Raw genomic sequence first — 20763 nt, forward strand, 5'->3', positions numbered from 1 at the left:
CACCCGCCCCAGGTGGCTGTTGCCCGGAGCCCATTCGGTCTTTGTCCTTTTCAATCTCTGATCTTGGGGAAAATCAACCGCTCAGAGCCTGAATTTCCCCATCTATTAAGTGGGACAAGAATCCCTGTTCTGAAGAGACAAAACGCTGTTTGCATCCTGCAAGGCACTTGGCGGCAGCTGGCTGTCCACGCGAGGTCGAGAGGTGGGTACTAGGTGAGCCCACTCCCAGTGCGGAGACCGGGCGCGGAGTGACACTTTCCCTCCGCAACACCAGGGGGCAATGTCGCGGGCTGAGGCACCACCCGACCACGGGAGCGACGCTCCGTCCCTCTAGAGTCTTTCTCCTCCACGTGGGGACGCAGGATGGCGGCGGCAGTAGCGGTGGGTGTGCGTGAATGGGGGTGGGGGCGCCCGACCGGGCGCTGGGGCCCGGGGTCCCCGATGCCGGAGGGAGGCGGAAGTGGGGACCCTCCGCCCCAGCCGCGTGGCTGACGCCGCCACGCTTGTTGGCGCAGGACGAGGCGGCGGCGCGCGACGTGCAGCGGCTGCTAGTGCAGTTCCAGGATGAGGGCGGGCAGCTGCTGGGCTCCCCGTTCGACGTGCCGGTGGACATCACCCCGGACAAGCTGCAGCTCATATGCAACGCGCTGCTGGCCCAGGTGAGCGGAGAGCGGTGGGCGGCGCCGCCCGGGTCGGGCCCGCAGGGGAGCAGGAGGTCGGGAGCTCCAGGGTCCCCAGCACTCGCAGACAGTGGATGGTACACCCCGGCGCCAGTCCATGGAGTGCCGCCTACCCCGGGGGAGGGTCCGAAAGATGCTTCAGTGTGAGAGCGCTTTACACGCCCACCATCGCGGTCCACTTGCGGAGACCGCGTTTGCAAAGCATAGGTGCCTTGTCAAATGATTCCTCGCCACAGCCCCTCATTAATTATCTCCGTTTTACAGTGTAGCCGGAAGGCATTGCTATTCGCCCGATGCCACTCAGTAGATGGTGAATTTGGAACGGGAACCCGAATGTGTCAAACTCAAACCCCTGCCTTTTCAACTTCCAAGCCAGTGTTTTCAAAGTGTTGCCCTGTGTTGGAGTGGGAGGTGCTTTAAAATGCAGTACTTGGACTCCACTCCAGACTTCCTAACCAGATTCTAGGGTGAAGCAGAGTCTGCATTTCCAAACAGCTTTTGGGATGTTTCATATGCTTTATAAAGCATGGTGTGATGATTTGGGAAATACTGCATAATGGTATACACTAGTCTTGAACACTAAAGAGGCCCTGGCCAGTTTGGCTCAGCGGTTAGAGTGTGGGTCCTTAGACCCAAGGGTCTCAGGTTTTGATCCCCAGCCCCAGTCGGGGTCATGCCAGGGGCACCTTATCAATGTGTCTCTCTCTCCCTCCCTCCCTCTCTCTTCCACTCTATCTAAAAAATCAATGGAAAAATATCCTCAGGTGAGGATCAACAACAGTAAAAGAACACTCAAGAATCTGAATTAGTTATTAACAATAGGATGTTGGGCTAATTACGTAGTTGTTCAGAGCCTCGGTTTCTTGTTTTTTTTGTTTGTTTTCATCTATCCAATGGGAATATTAATGCCTACCTCCGAGGGTTGTTGTGGGATGCAGAAAAAGGATTTTAAAGTACTTTGTAAGCATCCTATGGTTGTTCTTCAAGGATTAAAAAGGTCTTAACTCAATGGGGAATGATGGGGAGGTACTTCAAACCGGGTGGCTGAAAAGAAGGAAGCTGGCCTCTGACAGTCTTTTGACGGGGGAGTTGCCCTTTGTCATTGCCCTCCAGGAGGATCCTCTGCCACTGGCTTTCTATGTCCACGATGCTGAGATCGTCTCCTCACTGGGGAGGACGCTGGAGTCACAGGCGGTGGAGACGGAGAAGGTCCTCGACATCATTTACCAGCCACAGGCTATCTTCAAGGTCCGCGCTGTGACCCGCTGCACCAGCTCCTTGGAGGGTCACAGTGAGGCAGTCATATCTGTGGCCTTCAGCCCCACAGGAAAGTAAGGACAGCTGCAGAATTATGGAAAGGAGTGTATGTATGCAGCCTCTGGCTGGGGTGAGGAGGGTACCCCCAAGTTATGATCATTGTGACTTCAGGCTGCCTACCATAGACCCAGCCAAGCTCTGGGCTCAGGTTGCAAGTAAGGGACTTAATGAGGGAGGTTTGGTTCACTAAGACCAAGGACACCTGCCTAGAAAGAGTCTTTCCTGGACTTGATCTCAAGATATCTGAGCTGCAAGTTCAGCTCTGCCCCTTCTAGTTGCGTGATCTGTGCAAGTCACTTAGCCTTTCTGAGTTAATTCTTCTTCATTGTGAAACTGGGTTTCTTTGCTTCTCGTAGTCCTATGAGGATAATGAGAAGCTTTAAATGTGGTTATAGCTATGGCCATTACTTTTGGGAAGGAAGAGAAGAGAAATGGTCTCTTGGGGTCTTCTCCCAAATGGCATCTGCGTTACATTTCTTCTTTTCAGGGCAGAGAGAAAAATCTAGTCCCAGAAGACAATTGAATAGACAGCAGAAATAGACAGTGTTTCGGGGTGGGCCCTACCCCTTGTCCCCACTGCAGAGGTCAGGCAGCCTCTCTTCTTCCCTAGGTACCTGGCCAGTGGCTCTGGAGACACCACTGTGCACTTCTGGGATCTCAGCACAGAGACACCGCATTTCACATGCCAGGGTCAGTATGCAGTTAGCCATTTAGGGAGTCTTAATGGTGGGTGGGTGATTCGCTCAAGCTCTTTTATTCCTGAGAAAACCCAGAGTAGATTCCAACTCCTTCATATCCGTTTAGTGACTGCTTGTTCCTAGGTAGAGACTTTACCCTTGAGCCTAGCCAGCCATTTATAAACAAGCAAACCAGACCAAAGGGTGAGTGTGGTGTTGTGTGAAGAGGCTGACTGACTAGTAGTAAGGAGAACCTGGATTAAATCCAGCCTCTGCCATAGCGATTCTCAAACTTAAATGTGCAGCAGAATCACCTGGGGGGCTTGTTAAACTAAATGCTGCTGGGTCCCACTCCCAGAGTTTCTATCTCTTTAAGTCTGGAGTGTGGCCTGAGAATTTGCATTTCAAGTTTCTAGGTGGTGCTAATGCTACTGGTCTGGAGACCACACACTAGCTGGGCAAGGACCCTATGTGTATAGGGCATACTCCCCCCCCCCCTTTTTTTTAAATGTTTTTATTGATTGATTTTTTTATTTTTTTAGAGAGAGGAAGGGGGAGAGAGAGAAGAGAGAGAAACATCAATTGGCTGCCTTCTGTATCCCCCCGCTGGGGATCAAGCCTGCAACCCGAGCATGTGCCCTGACTGGGAATTGAATCAGGACCTCTCAGTCCATGAGGCAACACTCAGTCCATTGAGCCACACCAAGAGTGTGGGCATACTCCTTTTCTTTTTTTTTAGTTTTTTTTTTTTTTAAGAGGGGCGGAGAGGGCCAGGGGTAGGGGCAGGGCCAGGGCGGGCGAAATGGGGAGGGAGAGAAGGAAAGAGGGCGGGCGAAAGCCCGGAGGGGGAGTCCATACTCCTTTTCTAAGCTTCTTTTTCCTCTTCTGGAAAATGGGAGTGATAATTCTTGCTTTACTTCATACCTTAGAGCTGTTGTGAGAATTTCAAGAAATGACATGTATGGAAACACTTTGTACCACGTGTCATGTAAGGAATTAATTAGAAAGTGGCAGTGTTATCTGCGCAGTGAGATGCATGGCTCTAGAACTTGGGGTGTATTCTCTCTCTGCCTAGAAAACTTTCTCCTTTTGTTCGGTCGTTCATTTATTCAGCAACTAGTTTGTAGTTCCTGCTATGTGCCAGGCCAGTTTGCCAGGAGCTGGGGATAAAAACGGATGTTCCTCCTTTCTCCCTCTCCTTCTTTCTCAGGACACAGACACTGGGTCCTTAGCATATCCTGGTCCCCAGATGGCAAGAGGCTGGCCTCAGGCTGCAAGAATGGCCAGGTAGATGGTGATCAGGGTAACTAGGCAGGGACTCTGGGGCTACCTTTGTGGAGCTGGGTCAGAATCAGGTTCTGGGTCTTCAGGGGTGGGGGACCTTTGGTGGAGCAGGGAAAGGTTGGGGAGGGTTATTCTGTGAGCTTCTTTCTTTCAGATTCTCCTGTGGGACCCAAACACAGGCAAGCAGGTGGGCAGGACCCTTGCCGGCCATAGCAAGTGGATCACAGGCCTGAGCTGGGAACCCCTCCATATGTAAGTGACACTGATAGAGCTGGGGTAATGAGGAACAAAGGGTTCAAAGCTGTCCCCTTCCCCACTTGGTGCAGGGGGGATAGGTGAGCAGTCTGATTGTGACTGTGGGGAAGGGCTTGTGCATCTGTGTTGCTGCTCAGGAGGGAGCCTTTCATCAGGGCCTGGGAGTCACCTGGAGGTCCAGCTGGATCTTGGGGTTGGGAAGCTGACTAGACATTGCCCCTGACCCTTGAATTGGGAATGGGGAGGCGCCATGGGAAGACAGGCATTGCCAGGTCAGAGTGAGATCACATCTCCCTTCCTCTCTCCAGGAACCCTGAGTGCCGCTACGTGGCCAGCAGCTCCAAGGATGGTAGCGTGCGGGTCTGGGACACAACCTCCGGCCGCTGTGAGCGCATCCTCACCGGGCACACCCAGTCAGTCACCTGTGTTCGGTGGGGAGGAGATGGGCTTCTCTACTCTGCCTCGCAGGACCGCACCATCAAAGTCTGGAGGGCTCACGATGTAAGAGCTGGGAGGGTTCAGAAACCAGTCAGGGCAAATCTCAGGCCACGAGGTGCCAGCACTAGAGGGAACATTGACCAGTGTTTCCTGAGCATGTTCTGGGAGCCAGGTCAGAAGACACTTTGGGTACAAGGGGTCCTGTGGTGGGTGCTGCACTATAGGGAAGGTTTCTGTGTCCATTAGCATGGGCAGGCTCTGGAAATTCCTGCTGTAGGAAACCCATTTAGCTTTATTGGACCTGCCATATTCCAAACTTACTTGACCAGAGCCTTTTTATTCTGACATACTTAACTTCCATATTTTAGAAACATTGATCTGGGCTAAGGCCCTCTTTTTACAAATGAGAGACTTGAGGCCGTGAGGGTGATGTGATTAAGATCACAATGAACGATGGTCCTGATTCTGAGTCTCCTGAGGCTAATCTGGAGGTGCAGGCTCCACAGGGTCGAGAGTGGTGTGTGTGTCTGACCTATCTCCTTCTCCCCTAGGGCGTGCTCTGCCGGACTCTGCAAGGCCATGGCCACTGGGTGAATACCATGGCCCTCAGCACTGACTATGCCCTGCGCACAGGGGCCTTTGAGCCAGCCGAGGCCTCGGTTAACCCCCAAGACCTCCAGGGGTCCTGTGAGTGAGTGGGAGAAGGAGGGGGAGAGCTACTTAGTAAAGAGCCAGTTCTCTAGCTTAATGTGTGAGAGTCGGACCTAGGCTGGGGGGTGTTTGCTATGTGTGTGAGATTTTCTAATCAGCCTTGTTCCTCATCTCCTTCTCTCCCCTCCGGTGCGTGGACACAGTGCAGGAGTTAAAGGAGAGGGCTCTGAGCCGATACAACTTTGTGCGGGTACGTGCCAGCTGCCAGCTTGCCCAGCTCTGTACTCTTCCTCCGCCAGTCCCTTCGCACTGCAGGCGCTCAGCCCCTCTGCCTCTAGCCCCTCCCAAGGAAGGACCTTTCCTGAAAAGTTGTTCTTAAAAATTCTAGTTTATACTCCCAGGATATTAATGGGCTAGGGATCATTTTATTTCATTTGCTTCTGTATTTATTGCATTCCCAAAGTACCTCTCTTTTTTATTTTATTTAGTTTGTTTAAGTAACATTCACATGATCTAAGGTTCAAAGAACACAAAAAGGTAGAGAGTGAAAACTCTCTCATCTCTGTCCCACGCATCCAGTGCCACTAGTATCTTGCTTCTCTTTCCAGAGACTTCATGTATACACAGTCATGTGCTGCCTAATGACATTTCAGTCAGCAAAGGACTACATATCTGACGGTCCCATTAAATTATAATGAAGCTGAAAATGTCCTATTCCTAGCGTCCTAACGTCCTATCGCCGTGCGTTTCTCGTGTTTGTGGTGAGGCTGGTGTAAGCAAACCTGCTGCTGGTCGTGGAAAAGTACAGCATATCAGTTATGTACAGTGCATAGTACTTAATAATGACTACTACTGGTTTATGTATTTACTATATTTTCACTGTTATTAGGGTGTCCTCTTTGTACTTGTAAAAAATAGTTTGCTGTAAACAGTAAATCGTGTTATACTGGCAGCAGCCTCAAAGCTCGTGTTCACCGCGTCTCTGATTGAATCATTTCCTCTCATGCTTGACTTAACCCTGTGTCTTGTACAGTGACATGCTGTGCAGGCTTCTTGCCTAGGAGCAGTAGGTTGTACCGTCTAGGTTTGTGTAAGTGCACTCTGTGAAGTTCACACAAGGACAGAATTGCCTCGTGACACATTTCTCAGAACGTGTCCCCGTTGTTCAGCAGCACAAACCCACATGTAAACTCCTTCCCCTTTTAAACACACCATTCTGTACCTTGCTTTTGCATGTAATTATATATCTTAAAAATTGTCCTGGCATTCATAAAGTTTCCTTTGGGGGAAGGAAGGTAACTCGTTGGGGTTCGTAGCTGGCCCAGGCCTCATTGCTCCGAGCCCTGGCCTCCATACTGGTGTTGAGTAATCATTGTGTGTTTGCTGCTGAGATCAGAGTCTCCTATCTGAGATCATGTTCGACACACAGTGTGCTTTCTGCCCCACTAGGGCCAGGGCCCAGAGAGGCTGGTGTCTGGCTCAGACGACTTCACCTTATTCCTGTGGTGCCCAGCAGAGGACAAGAAGCCCCTTGCACGGATGACGGGACATCAGGCCCTCATCAACCAGGTTCTCTTCTCCCCTGACTCCCGTGTGGTCGCCAGCGCCTCCTTTGACAAGTCCATCAAGCTTTGGGATGGCAGGACGGGCAAGTGAGTGGAGGTATGGGGAGGGAGAAGGCCTCTGTTCTCTGGAGGGAGCCTGGCTCTGCCACTTACAGCTGTGTGGCCTTGGCAAGTGTTTGGATTTTCTGAGCCTCTGTGTCCTCTTCTGTGATAAGAAGACACCTTACCTGTCAGCTTTGTTAACAAGGTTTGATGAGATGGTATATTTAGCAGCAGCATTAAGTGGGCACTGAAAATGCTAGTTCATTTCACATCTAAGGAGAGAGACTATCTTAAAGCTGGCCTTCCTCAAAGTGTGGTTCATAGAATAATGGCGGCAGCAGAACCTGGGAGTTTGATAGAAATTCAGAACCTTGGGGCCCACCCCGGACCTTATGAATCAGAATCTGCATTTGTAAAAAAACTTTTTTTTTAACTTATTTTGTAGAGAGAGAAACAGACCATCATTTTGTTGTTCCACTTAATTTATGCATTCATTGGTTGATTCTTGTATGTGCCCTGACCAGGGATCGAACCCACAACCCTGGTGCATCGGGATGTTGCTCCAACCAACTGAGCTACCCGGCCAGGGCCAGAATCTGCATTTAAAAACTTTTTTTTTTTTTCTTTGTTGATTTTAGAGAGAGGAGTAAGGAAAGGGAGAGCGAGACAGAAACATTGATGAGGGAGAACATCGACTGGCTGCCTCCTGCATGCCCCTCACCGGGGATCGGGCCCACAACCTGGGCATGTGTTCTGACCGGGAATCGAACCGGTGAGCTCTTGGTGCATAGGTTTATGCTTAACCACTGAGCCACATGGGCTAAACTAATTTTTTTTAATTAATTCATTTTCTAGTTACAGTTGACATACAATATTATGTTAGTTTCAGGTATACAGCATAGTGACTAGACATTTATGTACCTTATTAGGTGATCACCCTAGTAAGTCTAGTACCCATCTGACCCTTATGTGGTTATTACAATATTAATGACTCTACGCCCATTGCTGTTCTTTACATCCCGTGACTATTTTGTAAACAAATTAGTGCTTCTTAATCCCTTCACCCTACCTCCCAACCCTCCTCCAATCTGGTGACCTTTAATTTGTTCTCTGTATCTATGTGTTTGTTTTGTTTTGTTTTGTTTGTTCATTTATTTTGCTTTTTTAGATTCCACATATAAGTGAAGTCATATGGTTATTTGTCTTTCTCTGTCTGACTTCACTTAGCATCATACCCTCTAGGTCCATCCATATCATCACAAATGGCAAGATTTTGTTCTTTTTTTATGGCTGAGTAATGTTCCATTGTATATATATACCACATTTTCTTTATCTGTTTGTCTGTCAGTGGACACTGAGGGTTGCTTCCATGTCTTGGCTATTGTAAATAATGCTGCAGTGAATATGGAGGTGTGTGTATCTTTTTGAAGTAGTGTTTTGGATTTCTTTGGGTAAAGACCCAAAGTGAAAATGCTGGGTCATATGGTAGTTTTATTTTTAGTTGTTTGAGGAACCTTCATACTGTTTTCTGTAGTGGCTGAACCAGTTTATATTCCCACTAATAGTGCATGAGGGTTCCCTTTTCTCCACATTCTCACTGACACTTGTTTGTTGATTTATTGATGATCGTCACAGAGTCTGCATTTTAATAAGGTCGCCAGGTGATCCTGCTTGTCATTAAGTCAGAAGCACTGCTGTAATGAGGCACAGTGCCCTTGGGTTAATCAGGAGGAGAGGCAAGGGCATGGGCAGGGAGGAGGAGGGACCCTTGGCACCTGTGTGTTCGTTGTGTGTTTTTATACAGCAGCCCTTTGAAATACGCATCTAGTTCCTTTTTAAGGTAAGAAAACAGTTTCAGGGATGCCTAAAAGTTGTCCCAATAGACACAGCTAATCTGTATTGATCTGAAAGTTACAGGCAGACCTGGCCCAGTATTACTCCATGCTACCCGTCAGCAAGAACTGTCACATTGGGGGATGTCAGGCAGATGGGCTAAGCAGGTGGCTGCATTGCAGTCTAAGACATGCAGAGTCGAGTGGGTATAGAGGCCTGACAAGAGACACCCTAGAGGCAGCTCGTTTGCAGAAGTTTTACAAACATAATGGGCAGTAATGATTCAATTGGACTGGGGTGGGGCTAGGCAGTAGGATTTTGTGGAAGTTCCCAGGTAATTCTAACATGCAGCCGAGGTTGAAAACCACTGCTGTGGGCATAGAAGGCGTGTTTGAAGATCTAATCTGCATCATCATCGTCTTCCTCCCTTGGCCCAGATACCTGGCTTCCCTGCGTGGCCACGTGGCTGCCGTGTACCAGATTGCGTGGTCAGCTGACAGCCGGCTCCTGGTCAGTGGCAGCAGTGACAGCACATTGAAGGTGTGGGATGTGAAGGCCCAGAAGCTGGCCACAGACTTGCCAGGCCACGCGGATGAGGTTCGTCCGACCCTGGGGGCAAGGGGTGGGGTGGGTATGGAATTGAAACCTGGCCCCTCTCCTTCACCCTCCTCATTGCCCCACTTCCCCTCTTCTTCCTTTTTGGTTTAGGTATATGCTGTAGACTGGAGTCCAGATGGCCAGAGAGTGGCAAGTGGTGGGAAGGACAAATGCCTCCGGATGTGAGTTGGGGGAGGTGGTGTGCCGGGCTCCTTGAGTCAGTCACTCTTTGTGACTTTCCCTTCTGGCATAGAATTCTGTGGGTTCGCCAGGTACCCAGACTGTCCTGAGACAGTGTGTGGAGCCAGGTTCTCAGTGGGCAGTGGGAGTGCTGTGGGAATTGCAGGGATGTGGGAGACCCTGACAGGTCTGAGGCCACTCTCCAGAGGGCGAGTCCAGGGTTGGTCCAGTGTGAGGCATTACTTCTTTGCTAGCACTAGACGTGGGAGTCCTAAGACCAAGTTCAAGTCCTGGTTCTGCCTTTCAACGTGCAGTCCTGGAGAGCTTGGTTAACCTGTCTCTTGGGGGTCACTGAACTTCAGTAGACAGGAATCTCAAAGATAGAAAGGGAACACACCTTGGAACCTGAAGCATTGTGTACTTGTAAAGGACTGTCACTGTTCGTCATTGGACAACCGTGGTGGGCATCCCAGGGGCTGGGCCTTGGCCTGAGGCCCTGGTGAGGCAGGTGGTGGGTACCCAGCCTGAGTGAGGCAGACGGTTGCCAGGCTCTGGATGCCTGATGGGAAACCACACATTTTCCCCATAGTGGGCTCCTGGGATTACATGGCAGCCTTTCTTTCCTGCGTGGACTACCCATTCCATTCCCTCCCCTTCTCCACAGATGGAGGAGATGAGAAATCCCACAGTGCTCTCTGACTCCACCTGGACTCAGCCTGTGCCAGCTGCCTGCCCTGACAGAGATCAGAGGCTGGGGTGGTGACCTGGAGAACAGTGTGGCCTGCTGTCCTTGCACAGACCCCTATGGGGTCCCTCCCCAGAGCAGGAGATTGGAGGGCACAGGTGGTTACCACGGAGCTCAGCACTTGGCCATCGCTGTAGCTTTCTGGTGCTGCCAGGGGTGGATAGAGGCCAGGCAATGGCTAGACCCTTGCTGCTGCCCCCACCTCCTTTCCCAGGATCGACCCCAGTTCTGTGACCAAATAAATAACTTATATTTTGTGTGTTTGGGTTATAATCCCTTGTCTGGAATCCCAGGGCTCAACCAAGGTCTGTGCTAAGCCAGTCTGTAGCTTCCTGTGCACTGGGCTACATGAAAACCATGCTGGCCAGGAAGTCGCCTTGCCTCTCCCCCCTGTGCCTGCAAGGGAGGGGCCAGGTGAGGCTGGAGAGGCAGGCTGAAGTCCCTGTGAGTAGTCAGAATAATCCAAGGCTGTGCCGTCTGATGTGGCATGCACTAGCCACGTGTAGCTATTTTCATTAACTAGCATTCCATACCGTTAGAAATGCTGTCCTCAGTCACACTAGCTCAAGGCTATCTACTGTACATATTAGCACTATCATCACAAGGAGTTCTCAGCCCCTCACCCAACACACTTCTCGAGGCCTTGCCATGCACTGAGCACTGTGCCAGGCTCTCGGGGTACAGCTGGGAAGGTGATGGCTGTCCTGAAGAACTAGTGGGGCACACAGTGGTGCGAGCTGTAGCAGAAGTGGGTGTAGTGTGATACGGAAGGATGGTTCTCTGTCCCGTGAGGACTTCACATAGTGAAGGGATCCCCCACCAGGACGTCCACAGACCCTTGACCAAGATCTTGCCCTCCATGCATCCTGCCTCCACGTTCTGTTCCAGTGCTAAGGTGGATCGACTGAAGGTTGAACTTCTAAACCACCCTTATATGGACTGCTCAGGACCACAGCATTTCTTTTTCTTTTTTTTTTTTTTTTTTTTAATTTTAGAAAGAGGGAGGGGGAGAGAGAGAGAGAAACATTGATAAGAGAATATTGATTGGCTGCCTCCTGCATGCCTCCCACTAGGGATCGGGCCCACAACCTGGGCATGTGCCCTGACGGAATCGAACCAGGGGCCTCTTGGTGCATGGGTTGACGCTCACACACTGAGCCACACAATCCGGGCAGGACCACAGCATTTCTAATCTTGTGTTCCCTCTCACTCTCCCCCACCCCCATCTGTGCTGTTACAAGCTTACACATAGCTAGCTGTGGTTCTCAGCTTCCACCTTGCAGGTCTCTGCAATGATGCTATGGGAGAGGCAAGGAGAGGCAGCAGCTGCTGAGTTCCTGTCTGTGCAGGTACTTTGTGTGTGCTGTCACAGACCCTCAGTAACCCTGCAGCCATGCCTGGAATGGTCTCATGTCCCCATCTATATATATTTTTTAATCCTCACCTGAGGATATTTTTTTATTTATCTTCAGATAGAGTGGGAGGGAGAGGGAGAAAAACATCGACTATTTGCCTCCCACACGGAGGGAGAAGGAGAGAAACATCGACTATTTGCCTCCCACACGACCAGGGCCGGGGATGAACTGCAATCAAGGTATGTGCCCTTGATCGGAATCGAACCTGCAACTCATTAGTCCACAGGCCGACGCTCTACTGCTGAGCCAAACCAGCCAGGGCTCACGTCCCCATATATTAGATAAGGAAACAGCCCAGAAAGTTGGAATGGTGTGCCCCTGCCCTCACATCCAAGAAGAACCAGAAGTAAATCTGACTCTGCCCCAAAGCTTGTGTGATTTGCACCATGTTCCTCCAGAGCTCATCTGATGCTGACAGCGTGCAGGCTGCCCCTACCTTTATCCAACGTTGCTGTTTTTCCGGGTGCATGTTTTAGTCTGACTACCAGCCTCTTCCTCCCACGGGGAGAAAGGGGTGGTGCTGGCAGAGCCAGGCAGTGGGTGGCATCTTATTGCCCCACCACCCTTGTCTTCTGTTCCTCACCCACCTGGACTCTTGGTCCTGGCAGGAGCTCCAAAGATGGATGTCAGCGGTCCAGCTGAGGCTGTGCACCACATGAAGCAGAATGTAGGGGTGCTGAGTGACCTGCAGTTCTTTAATAAGGGACCTGGACCTAGCCTAGATCTGGGGATGAGATGCCTAGGCAGGTGTGGGCAGTGGCTGACCTGGCCTGCCAGTATCCTGGAACCCTCTCCCCTAGTAGGGAAATATGTTTTCCAGATTTTCCAGTGTCCGCATCTCATCAAGCTTCATGGTCACTGTTTTCCGCTGGGATTCCTTGCGCCGCACAGTGATCTGGATGGGGTTGTTCTCAGGGAAGCTGCTCAGGTCATTGGCCACGGTTGCAAACTGAAATAACATGAGAAAACCTCACAGACTTCTTTCCCAGACCTGACCTGTTTTTGCCACCCCTGGTTTGTTTGCTAAATGGAATCTTAGCATTACCAGCCTACCTATTGACACCAAAAACAGGTACAAGGAGGCATGATTCAAACCTGTGATGTTTCCATTCACAGGGCTGTGTACTTGGGCCTCTCCCCCTTCCCATGCCCTTACCCACCCACTCCCAGGCTGTTCCCTTCAGTCCAACCTCTTTCCTGTATCTGTCAATGCCCTTGACTTCCTGGCCCATTCACAATTATTGGTACCAAGTTGAAAGATGAGCATTATAGTAATGCTGATGAGTACATTAGTTTGCATTCCCAGTGGGCACCAGAGTGACTTAATCCTTAAACCTCCCAGAAGAGAGCAGTCTGGAATTGTGTATTTGCGCAGGTAAAAGGAAAGCAAGCAGGGAGATGAGTAGCAGGGGTATATAGGGGTCCCCAGGCTCCAAAGCCCCGGTGCAGACCTCTCCCTGACCCCGGGCTCACTTTGTAGGGCTTGCACCACTTCCCCGCCCCGGCTGTGTTGACGGCACGGACGATGAGGCAGTAACTTGTGTTAGGCTTCAGCTCCATCAGCTTGACGGTGGTACCCAAGATCTTGTGGAAGATCCACGGGCAATTCTTTGTCTTGAGAGGTTCATTGTCATTTTTCTTGACCACCTCCTGCAACAGGACCTGGTAGAAACTGACTGGTTGCTTGCCCAGGGCATAGGTCCAGGAAATCTAGGGGAAGAGAGCCCCCGAAGCTTCCTCAGACCTGGCCCGGCCTGTCCTCCTCCCTCCCCGACCCCTACCTCCAACCCCACATGGGTGGGAATGCCCCACTTCCATCCCCTGCCCCTGCTCCTAGCCCCTGCCCCACCCCCCACTCCCATCCCTGCTGGAGCTCAGGCAAGTCTGATGGGAAGTGTAAGGTCCTCCAGCTGGATGTGGAACCACCAGTCCCAAACAATATGCTACTCTCCCTGCACAGCCCCACCCACCTCAGAGAGTGTCTTTATTCTATTTCTTCTAGCGCGATTTTCAACCAGTGTGCTGTGGTTGAGATTTTTAAAACATGTAATACCTGACACTCAATAGTCAACTGGTATGCTGCAGCACATGCATGTTTTAAAAATTCCCGTGGCACACCCGTTGAAAATCGCTGTTGTAGACTGTCAGTCACCTTACAGATCGTCTTGTCTACCTCATTCATTCAGATGGGGTTAAAGTTTCAGAGAGGGTAAGTGGCTGGCCCACGGTCACATAGCAGTTAAGTCACAGAGTAACATAGCAGTTAGTAGCTCCAGAGCCCATATACTTTGTACTACAACAGTGGTTGCCAAGCAAGCCTGACTAAGGATCCGAGGGAATTTTAATAACACCGCAGATTCCTGGCCTGCTGTCTCCTGTCTGATCTCCTGTTTCTAGTTTCTCTTCCATCTAGGCCAGTAGTTCTCAAACTGGTGTGCATGAGAATACCCTGGAGGACTTGTTAGAATACAGATGGCTGGCCCCTGCCCTGACAGTTTCTGATACTCAGTAAGGTGGGAGCAGGGACAAGAATTTAAATTTCTAACAAGCTGCCATGTGATGCTGACCCTACAGTTGGTCTGGGAACCACGCTTTGAGAAACGCTGCTCTATGCCTTCCAACAATGGGGCATCCAGATTTATCTAAAACACAGCTCAGGCCCTGGCCGGTTTGGCTCAGTGGTAAGAGCGTCGGCCTGCGGTCCGGAGAGACCCGGGTTCGGTTCCCGCTAAGGGCATGTGCCTCGGTTGCAGTTTGTCCCCGGCCCTAGTTGGGTTGTGCGGGTGGCAGCCACTCGATGTGTCCCTTTCACGTCGATGTTTCTCTCTCTCTCTCCCTCCCACTCTATCTGAACAAAAAATGGAGGAATGTCCTCGGGTGAGGATAAAAAATAAAATATAGTAAAATAAAACACAGCTCAGATTGCATCCATCACCAGATATAAAGCTCTACAAAAAGCTGTTCCCTATTGCTTATAGAAAAGTCTGTAAAATAGCCTAACAAGGACTTCTGGAAAATGCTCCCCCCCCCCCCATTTCCTTTCATTACCCTAGGACAGTGCTGGGTCATCAGTACCACCTGGGAATTTGTTAGCGATACAAATTCTCAAGCCCACCCTCCAGACCTACTGAATCAGAATCTCTAGAGAGATGATCAGATCTGCAGGCACAGGAAAGTGAAAAGCCCTGGATTGGGTCTGGGTGTTTCCTCCCCACGTTCCCACCTGTGAGCCTTGGCTAGTGTCAGCCCATCCAGGCAATGCCTTTCCTTCATCTCTAGATGTTTAAATCCTGTATCTGTACCCCAGTTCAAATGTTACCAAGAGCCACCAAGCTAATTCCTGCTCCTGGAAGTAATGTATTTCCCTCTGACTTCCTTGGTGGCACTTGATCAGAACTCAACTCTTCCTACAGCAATGAGCCCTTTCTAGCTTGGGCTGGAGTTCCTTACAAACATGCCCTCTCTCCTAACCCATGAACTTGAGGTCAGGATGCAGGTGGTAGGCATCTTCACACTCCCCACAGAGCTCAGCTCAGTGCCTGGCTCATTAGGAGTGGCCAGTAAGCCTTTGCCAAATGCATGAGGAAGAAAACGTACCACGGCCGTGTAATCGCTGACTGTGTGTTCACAGATAAAGGGCGCCTCTGGCACGTCCGTGACCACGGAGGACTTCGAGGATGTCGAGGTGGTGTCTGTGTCCAGCTCAGGGTTGTCAAGGTCCAGCAGGCCCCCAGGGGCTATTTGGAACTTAGATTTGTGGGGGCAGAGGGCCAGGTCCCCATTTTCTGTATTCTTAGGGGAGATGCTGAGTTTGTTCAGCTCGCCTTCCAGCAGCCCTGCAAAGAAGCTGCTGTTGGGCTGTGTCACGACCAGTTTGATGGGATTCAACAAAGTGGATGAGATGGGGGAGATGCTGGTGTCATCGGAGCTGCATTCAGATTCCTCCCCTGGCATCGGCTTCCTGGAGTGCGAGGGGAGACAGATGAGCACCCCAGCCAGCCCACGCAGCCTGGAAGCTCCCTGGAGGCCAGGCCTTGGGCCTGGCTTACAAGGGCCCCAGCTGCTTCTGAACAGCTCAGAACATCCTACTGCTGTGCAGCAGTGCATCTACCCACCAGGGCACTTATTAGTGGAAATGCATATTCCTGGGCCCCAGTCCCTGGTTGGGATGGGACTGGGGAAGCTGCTAAAGTTAATAGGATCCTCAGATGATTCTGATGCAGGTGTTCTGAGAAACACAAATTGAGAAACACTGCTAAAACTTTAAGTCCTCCCTCCAAAGTGAGGTGCAAATGTCCAGGGGATGACCATAATGATCTACTGGGGTATGGAAAAGTATCTAAAAGAAAAATAAATTAGTCCTGGTCGGTTTGGCTCAGCTGTTAGAGCGTCGGCCCATGGACCAGAGAGTCCCTGGTTCGATTTCCGTAAGGGCACGTACCTCAGTTGCAGTTTGTCCCCAGCCCCAGTTGGGGTCATGTGGGTGGCAACCACTTGATGTGTCTCTCTCACATCGATGTTTCTCTCTCTCTCTCCCTCCCGCTCTATCTGAAGATGAATGCAAAAGTGTCTTCGAGTGAGGATTAAAAAAAAAAAAATTTTTTTTAAGAAAAATAAATTAAGCTTTACTAATATACATTCACTATTTAATGTTTAATGTAATTATTTACTTAGAATTTACAACATTTAACAATATTAATATATAACGTGTAAAATTAACAGATAAATATACATATATTGAGATGGAAGTTCAAAAACTATTTCTTCCATTCTAATTTTTTAAAATCATGAACTATTTTAGATATAACCGAAGATATCAAGAATAATATATTAAGCCCTGGCCAATTGGCTCAGCCGTTAGAGCATCTGCCTGCAGATGGAAGGGTCATGGGTTCAATCCTTGGTCAAGGGCACATACCTGGGTGGCAGGTTTGATCCCCAGCTCTGATCGGGGGTCATTCAGGAGGCAACCAATGTGTCTCTCTCACATCCATGTATCTCTCTGTCTCTTCTTCTCTCCCTCCCACTCTATCTGAAGATAAATTTCTCGGGTAAGGATAAAAAAAAAAAAAGAAGAAGAAGAATATATTAAGCCTTTATTTAGCTATTATCCACCTTCAGAACTAAAGCCTCATCAGTATAGTTAAAGCCCCCTGGACACTTCTCTCCCCACCTCATTCAGAGGTAACCAGTGCAGTAAATTTAAAATTTGGTGTTTATTATTCCTTGTATGTCTTTATAGGTTTGTTAAATATGTATGTTATCCCTAAGCAAGATCTATTTTGCATATTTTTAAACTTTACATAAATAAATGGCATCATTCAGTACATATCCATCGGCAGCTTGCTTTTCCACTCAACATTGTATTTTTTTTATTCATCTGTATTTTACATGTAGCTCTGGTTCAGTCATTTTAACTGTTGTTTAGTTTTTCATTACAGGGATATCTGTGTTGTTTACTAATTATTTGCTACTATAAAGAAAAACCTTGTACTGGTTTCCCACTATTTAAATCTTTTTTTTTTTTTTTTACTGAAGCACAGAACCCCCCAAATTGGCTTTCAAATATTTTTTTTTACATTCACCCAAAGTATGAAATACATATTACATGGCAACCTAGTGCACTCGTACATATACATAAAACTTAAACACACTGCATAAGCCCTGGCTGGTGTGGCTTAGTTGTTTGAGCATCATCCCATGCACTGAACGGTTGACAGTTCAATTCCTGGTCAGGGCTCATTCCCGGGTTGCAGGCTTGACCCCCAGGAGGGGGTGTGCAGGAGGCAGCCAATCGATGTTCCTCTCATATTGATGTTTCTCTCTCCCTCTCCCTTCCTGTCTCTAAAAATCAATAAAAACCATTTAAAAATTAAAATACACTGCACAAACCAGTATTTACTCTATGTGTGATGTGCTCTGGCATTTTTTATGTTTAATTTCATTTTTATGATACTGGTCTCCACCAACTAGAATGAATTCCTGACCCATTAATGGGTCACAACCCACAGTTTGAAGAGCACTTGTCTAGAGAGAGCAGTCAAGGTCACACGATGGAGCTGATGGCAGAGGTGGAACTACAACCCATATCTCTTGGGCCCTAGGCCTGCCCCGTGCTATGCACTTCCCATCTGCCTCTGGTACTTTCTGACTCTTCTCATTTGCTTCCCTCAGCTGCTCTGGCCAAGTCCAACACCCAACACAAATCCCTGGATCCCTTACTCCAGGGCAGCCTCTGACTTTATGGTTGATGGGCCAAATTTTCCTCCCTGAACTCCAGCACCACTGATCTCTTCCTAAGAGACCCTGATCAGCCTAAACCTCCTATGCTAGCTCTTGGTGGACATTTAGAATATATGGTTCCCCCACCAAGATCACTTGTAGGCTGAAGAGTCTGAGTATTGATGCCATTTATACTTCCAGTTGTCCTAATGAATCTCTGTTTTAGATTTACTTTTTCAAAAGACCAGTGCTGAAGTGGGCATGGAAGGCAGCTAGGCACCAGGCTATATACTGGACATCCTCTCTTCTGATCTTTACAATAGCCCCAACTTCCAAATAAGAGACTGAGGGTCCCAGATCTTCTTTACAGCCATATACCTAAGTGGTAGAACTTAGACTTGGACCTGGACTCATAGGCCTAGACCTTCCGGCTATAGCATAAAGTTCCCTATAAGCATCTATCACTTTAACTACACCTGCTACTTACAGGTCCCTTAAAAAATGGACACCATATCATCAGGACCAGCTGCATAGTTTGTGGGTCCCCTTCTTCAAAAATTAATAATTTCAAGAGAATGACAGCAGAACATTAAACTAAGCACGGGGCCCTTCTAAGTGTGGGGTTGTGTGTGGCTGTAAATGTCACACACCATGAAACCGCCCTGCAGATAACTCCCTATGCCCACATCAACCCGCACCACCTCCCCTTCGCTGGCTCACTCCTTCCCTTTTCTAGGACATTCAGCTCACATATCACCTCCAAGAAGCCTCTCTTAACTTCAACCTCTCCTAAGCTATACTAAGCCTCCTCCATTTTCCACAGTCTCAAGACTGTCCAGTCTTAGCACAGACCATGCTGTATTGTTCTTGATCCTTCACACACACACACACACACACACACACACACACACACACACCAGGTGGAGCTCCTTGAAGACAAGGACTGTGCTTTTGAGCTCTCCATTCCCAGAGCTTAACACTGGGCCAGACACCTTGCAGGAGCTCCAAGAGTTTTGTGGCATGAAGTAAAGGGAATCCAGAATCACTGAAGAGAAGCAGTTAACTTCAGTCTGAAGACAGGCTATTGGGGGGACATAATCAGGAAGGAGAAGGTACCAAAAGTAGGGATTGAGAGAAAGGAGCCATGTAGGAGGGGAAGGGTCTGGGTATCTGAGGGAGGAGGTGAGAACCCTAACTAGACTAAGAGGATGAGGAGCACTGTTAACAAATCTCTGACTAATCCCAGAAGGCCTCCTGGAATAGGAGGCCTACATGCGTCCAAGAACCGATTTGGGCTCAGAAACCATGGTACAACCTGCACACATGCTCTTTCCTGGGAATCCAGGGCCCAGGTTATGACAGGTCCAGGAAGTACCTCTTCTTCAATTTCCTCCCCACCCTCCAACTCAGTCTTAGAAAGGAGGAAAGGACCAGACTTGTATCTTACGGTAGATTGATGGTATCTTCCTCCATGAAGTTAATCAAACTGCCCCTTGAGGAAAGAGGGAGTCCTTTGGTAACAACGGTCCTGTTCATAGACTTGGGGTTTGGAAAGGGCTTCGACATTTGATTCAAAACATTGAGAGTTTCCTTTTTCACCATGGCCTCCTCCCCATCTCCCACTTTACAGAACACCTCTGATGCCATCTAGTTAGTTTGGGACCACAGCCGTCACCATGCAGGACAACCAAGCTGACAGGAAGTAGAGAGACTGGGGGCAGTGGACCCACCCTTAGTTTGGTTGGGATGGGAGTGCAATGAGCTGACTTCATAATCATTGCAAAGTGTAACAATTAGGGGACAGTCTCCCCCTTGATCTGAGGCTGCTCTGCCCAGGGCCAGGGTCAGGGTCTGGAGTGGGGTACAGCCAAGGAACAGAGTCCATCACCCTTCCAGCTTTGATGATCTGTGGTTCAGCAGCCCTGCCCTTCTCCAAAGATCTCAAAATGCTTACCACCTATGAATGCCTTTTGGCACTGCCCTGGGAAGGAAGAGGATGATGGTGGGAGAAAGGCACCTGGGCGTGGAGGGAGGTGGCATTGGAATGGTCTCTGGGAGTGCTGAGGCACCATGTCCAGAAATTCTAGACAGCAAACCCCCAGTATGTCCCGTCTGTAGACATAAAGCACAGATGGTACATGGGATTCATGGCTCACACATACCCAGGTTTTACTGCTAGAATGAACATGCCACACTATTACCCCAAGTGGCTTCATGTATTGAGGGACAATGGAGGGTGCTGCAGAGGGATACAAAGATGGACCAGACATTAATTTCTGTTCTCAAGGCAACCACTCTACAGTAGGAAGACATATCACAACTTCGGGGCTGGGAAGAGAGGCCGGCCAAGCAACACTGGCTTTGCACTTAGATGTGGACTTGATGCTCTAAGTCCAGTTCTGCCCTTACAGGCTCTGTCATCTTTGGCAGGTGACTTCACTCCCCAGTTTCCTCATCTGAGAAATAGGGATAAAAATGGCACCTACCTCATTGGATTATGAGGAGATACCTTGTAAGGTTGTTTTGTTTCTTCCAGAGGATGAGGCAAGCAAAGGACATTTAAACATAACAAATCCTATATTTTATGTTCTATATAGTAGTCAGGTTTTTTTCAACATTATTCATAAATGTTAAATATAGAGAAGCAACCCTGACCAGTGTGGCTCAGTTGGTTGGTCGGGCATTGTCCCCTGCACGGAAAGGTTATGCGTTTGATTCCCAATCAGGGCACATGCCCTAGTTTTGGGCTCCATCCCTGGTAGGGGGCGTGGAGGCAGCCCATCAATGTTTCCCTCTCACATTATGTTTCTCTCTCTCTAAAAATAAATGAATAAATAAATAAATACAGAGAAGCAGGTGTCC

At 49.1% G+C, this 20763-nt stretch overlaps 2 protein-coding genes across 5 annotated transcripts; one reads left to right on the forward strand and one right to left on the reverse strand.

The window, feature by feature from the left end:
* Positions 1–342: 342 nt before the first annotated feature.
* Positions 343–10493, forward strand: NLE1 (notchless homolog 1). 4 transcript variants are annotated; one of them, XM_036268681.1, is made up of 13 exons: positions 343–381; positions 516–659; positions 1794–2011; positions 2608–2687; positions 3885–3961; positions 4113–4210; positions 4522–4714; positions 5203–5338; positions 5506–5552; positions 6752–6954; positions 9180–9339; positions 9451–9521; positions 10184–10493. In XM_036268681.1, exons 1-13 carry the CDS (start codon positions 364–366, stop codon positions 10194–10196), a joined length of 1458 nt encoding a protein of 485 aa, XP_036124574.1. In that variant the 5' UTR covers positions 343–363; the 3' UTR covers positions 10197–10493. The 4 variants fall into 4 exon arrangements, with proteins under 4 accessions (XP_036124574.1, XP_036124575.1, XP_036124576.1 ...); XM_036268682.1 differs by having other exon boundaries at positions 358–381; positions 1794–1928; XM_036268683.1 differs by lacking the exons at positions 343–381; positions 516–659 and having other exon boundaries at positions 1756–1928.
* A 1982-nt stretch (positions 10494–12475) lies between these two features.
* Positions 12476–19548, reverse strand: FNDC8 (fibronectin type III domain containing 8). The gene is made up of 4 exons (XM_036267705.1): positions 19349–19548; positions 15277–15640; positions 13153–13389; positions 12476–12628 (listed from the first exon to the last, which is right to left on the reverse strand). The coding sequence occupies exons 1-4, from the start codon at positions 19546–19548 to the stop codon at positions 12476–12478; spliced, it is 954 nt and encodes a 317-aa protein (XP_036123598.1).
* Between the last annotated feature and the right edge of the window lie 1215 nt (positions 19549–20763).

This window comes from Molossus molossus, unplaced genomic scaffold (assembly GCF_014108415.1).
Source record: "Molossus molossus isolate mMolMol1 unplaced genomic scaffold, mMolMol1.p scaffold_m16_p_19, whole genome shotgun sequence".
NCBI classification, from domain to species: Eukaryota; Metazoa; Chordata; class Mammalia; order Chiroptera; family Molossidae; genus Molossus; species Molossus molossus.

What these genes read in the sequence shown, in the direction of transcription:
- NLE1 (XM_036268681.1), top strand. An exon ending in GCAACGCGCTGCTGGCCCAG is followed by an intron (nt 660 to 1,793) that starts GTGAGCGGAGAG and finishes ATTGCCCTCCAG; the next exon opens with GAGGATCCTCTGCCACTGGC. An exon ending in AAGTCTGGAGGGCTCACGAT is followed by an intron (nt 4,715 to 5,202) that starts GTAAGAGCTGGG and finishes CTTCTCCCCTAG; the next exon opens with GGCGTGCTCTGCCGGACTCT.
- FNDC8 (XM_036267705.1), bottom strand. Translation starts at nt 19,548, where the DNA reads ATGGCATCAGAGGTGTTCTGTAAAGTGGGAGATGGGGAGGAGGCCATG. An exon ending in GAAGATACCATCAATCTACC is followed by an intron (nt 15,641 to 19,348) that starts GTAAGATACAAG and finishes CTCGCACTCCAG; the next exon opens with GAAGCCGATGCCAGGGGAGG. An exon ending in TCAGCGATTACACGGCCGTG is followed by an intron (nt 13,390 to 15,276) that starts GTACGTTTTCTT and finishes CTCTTCCCCTAG; the next exon opens with ATTTCCTGGACCTATGCCCT.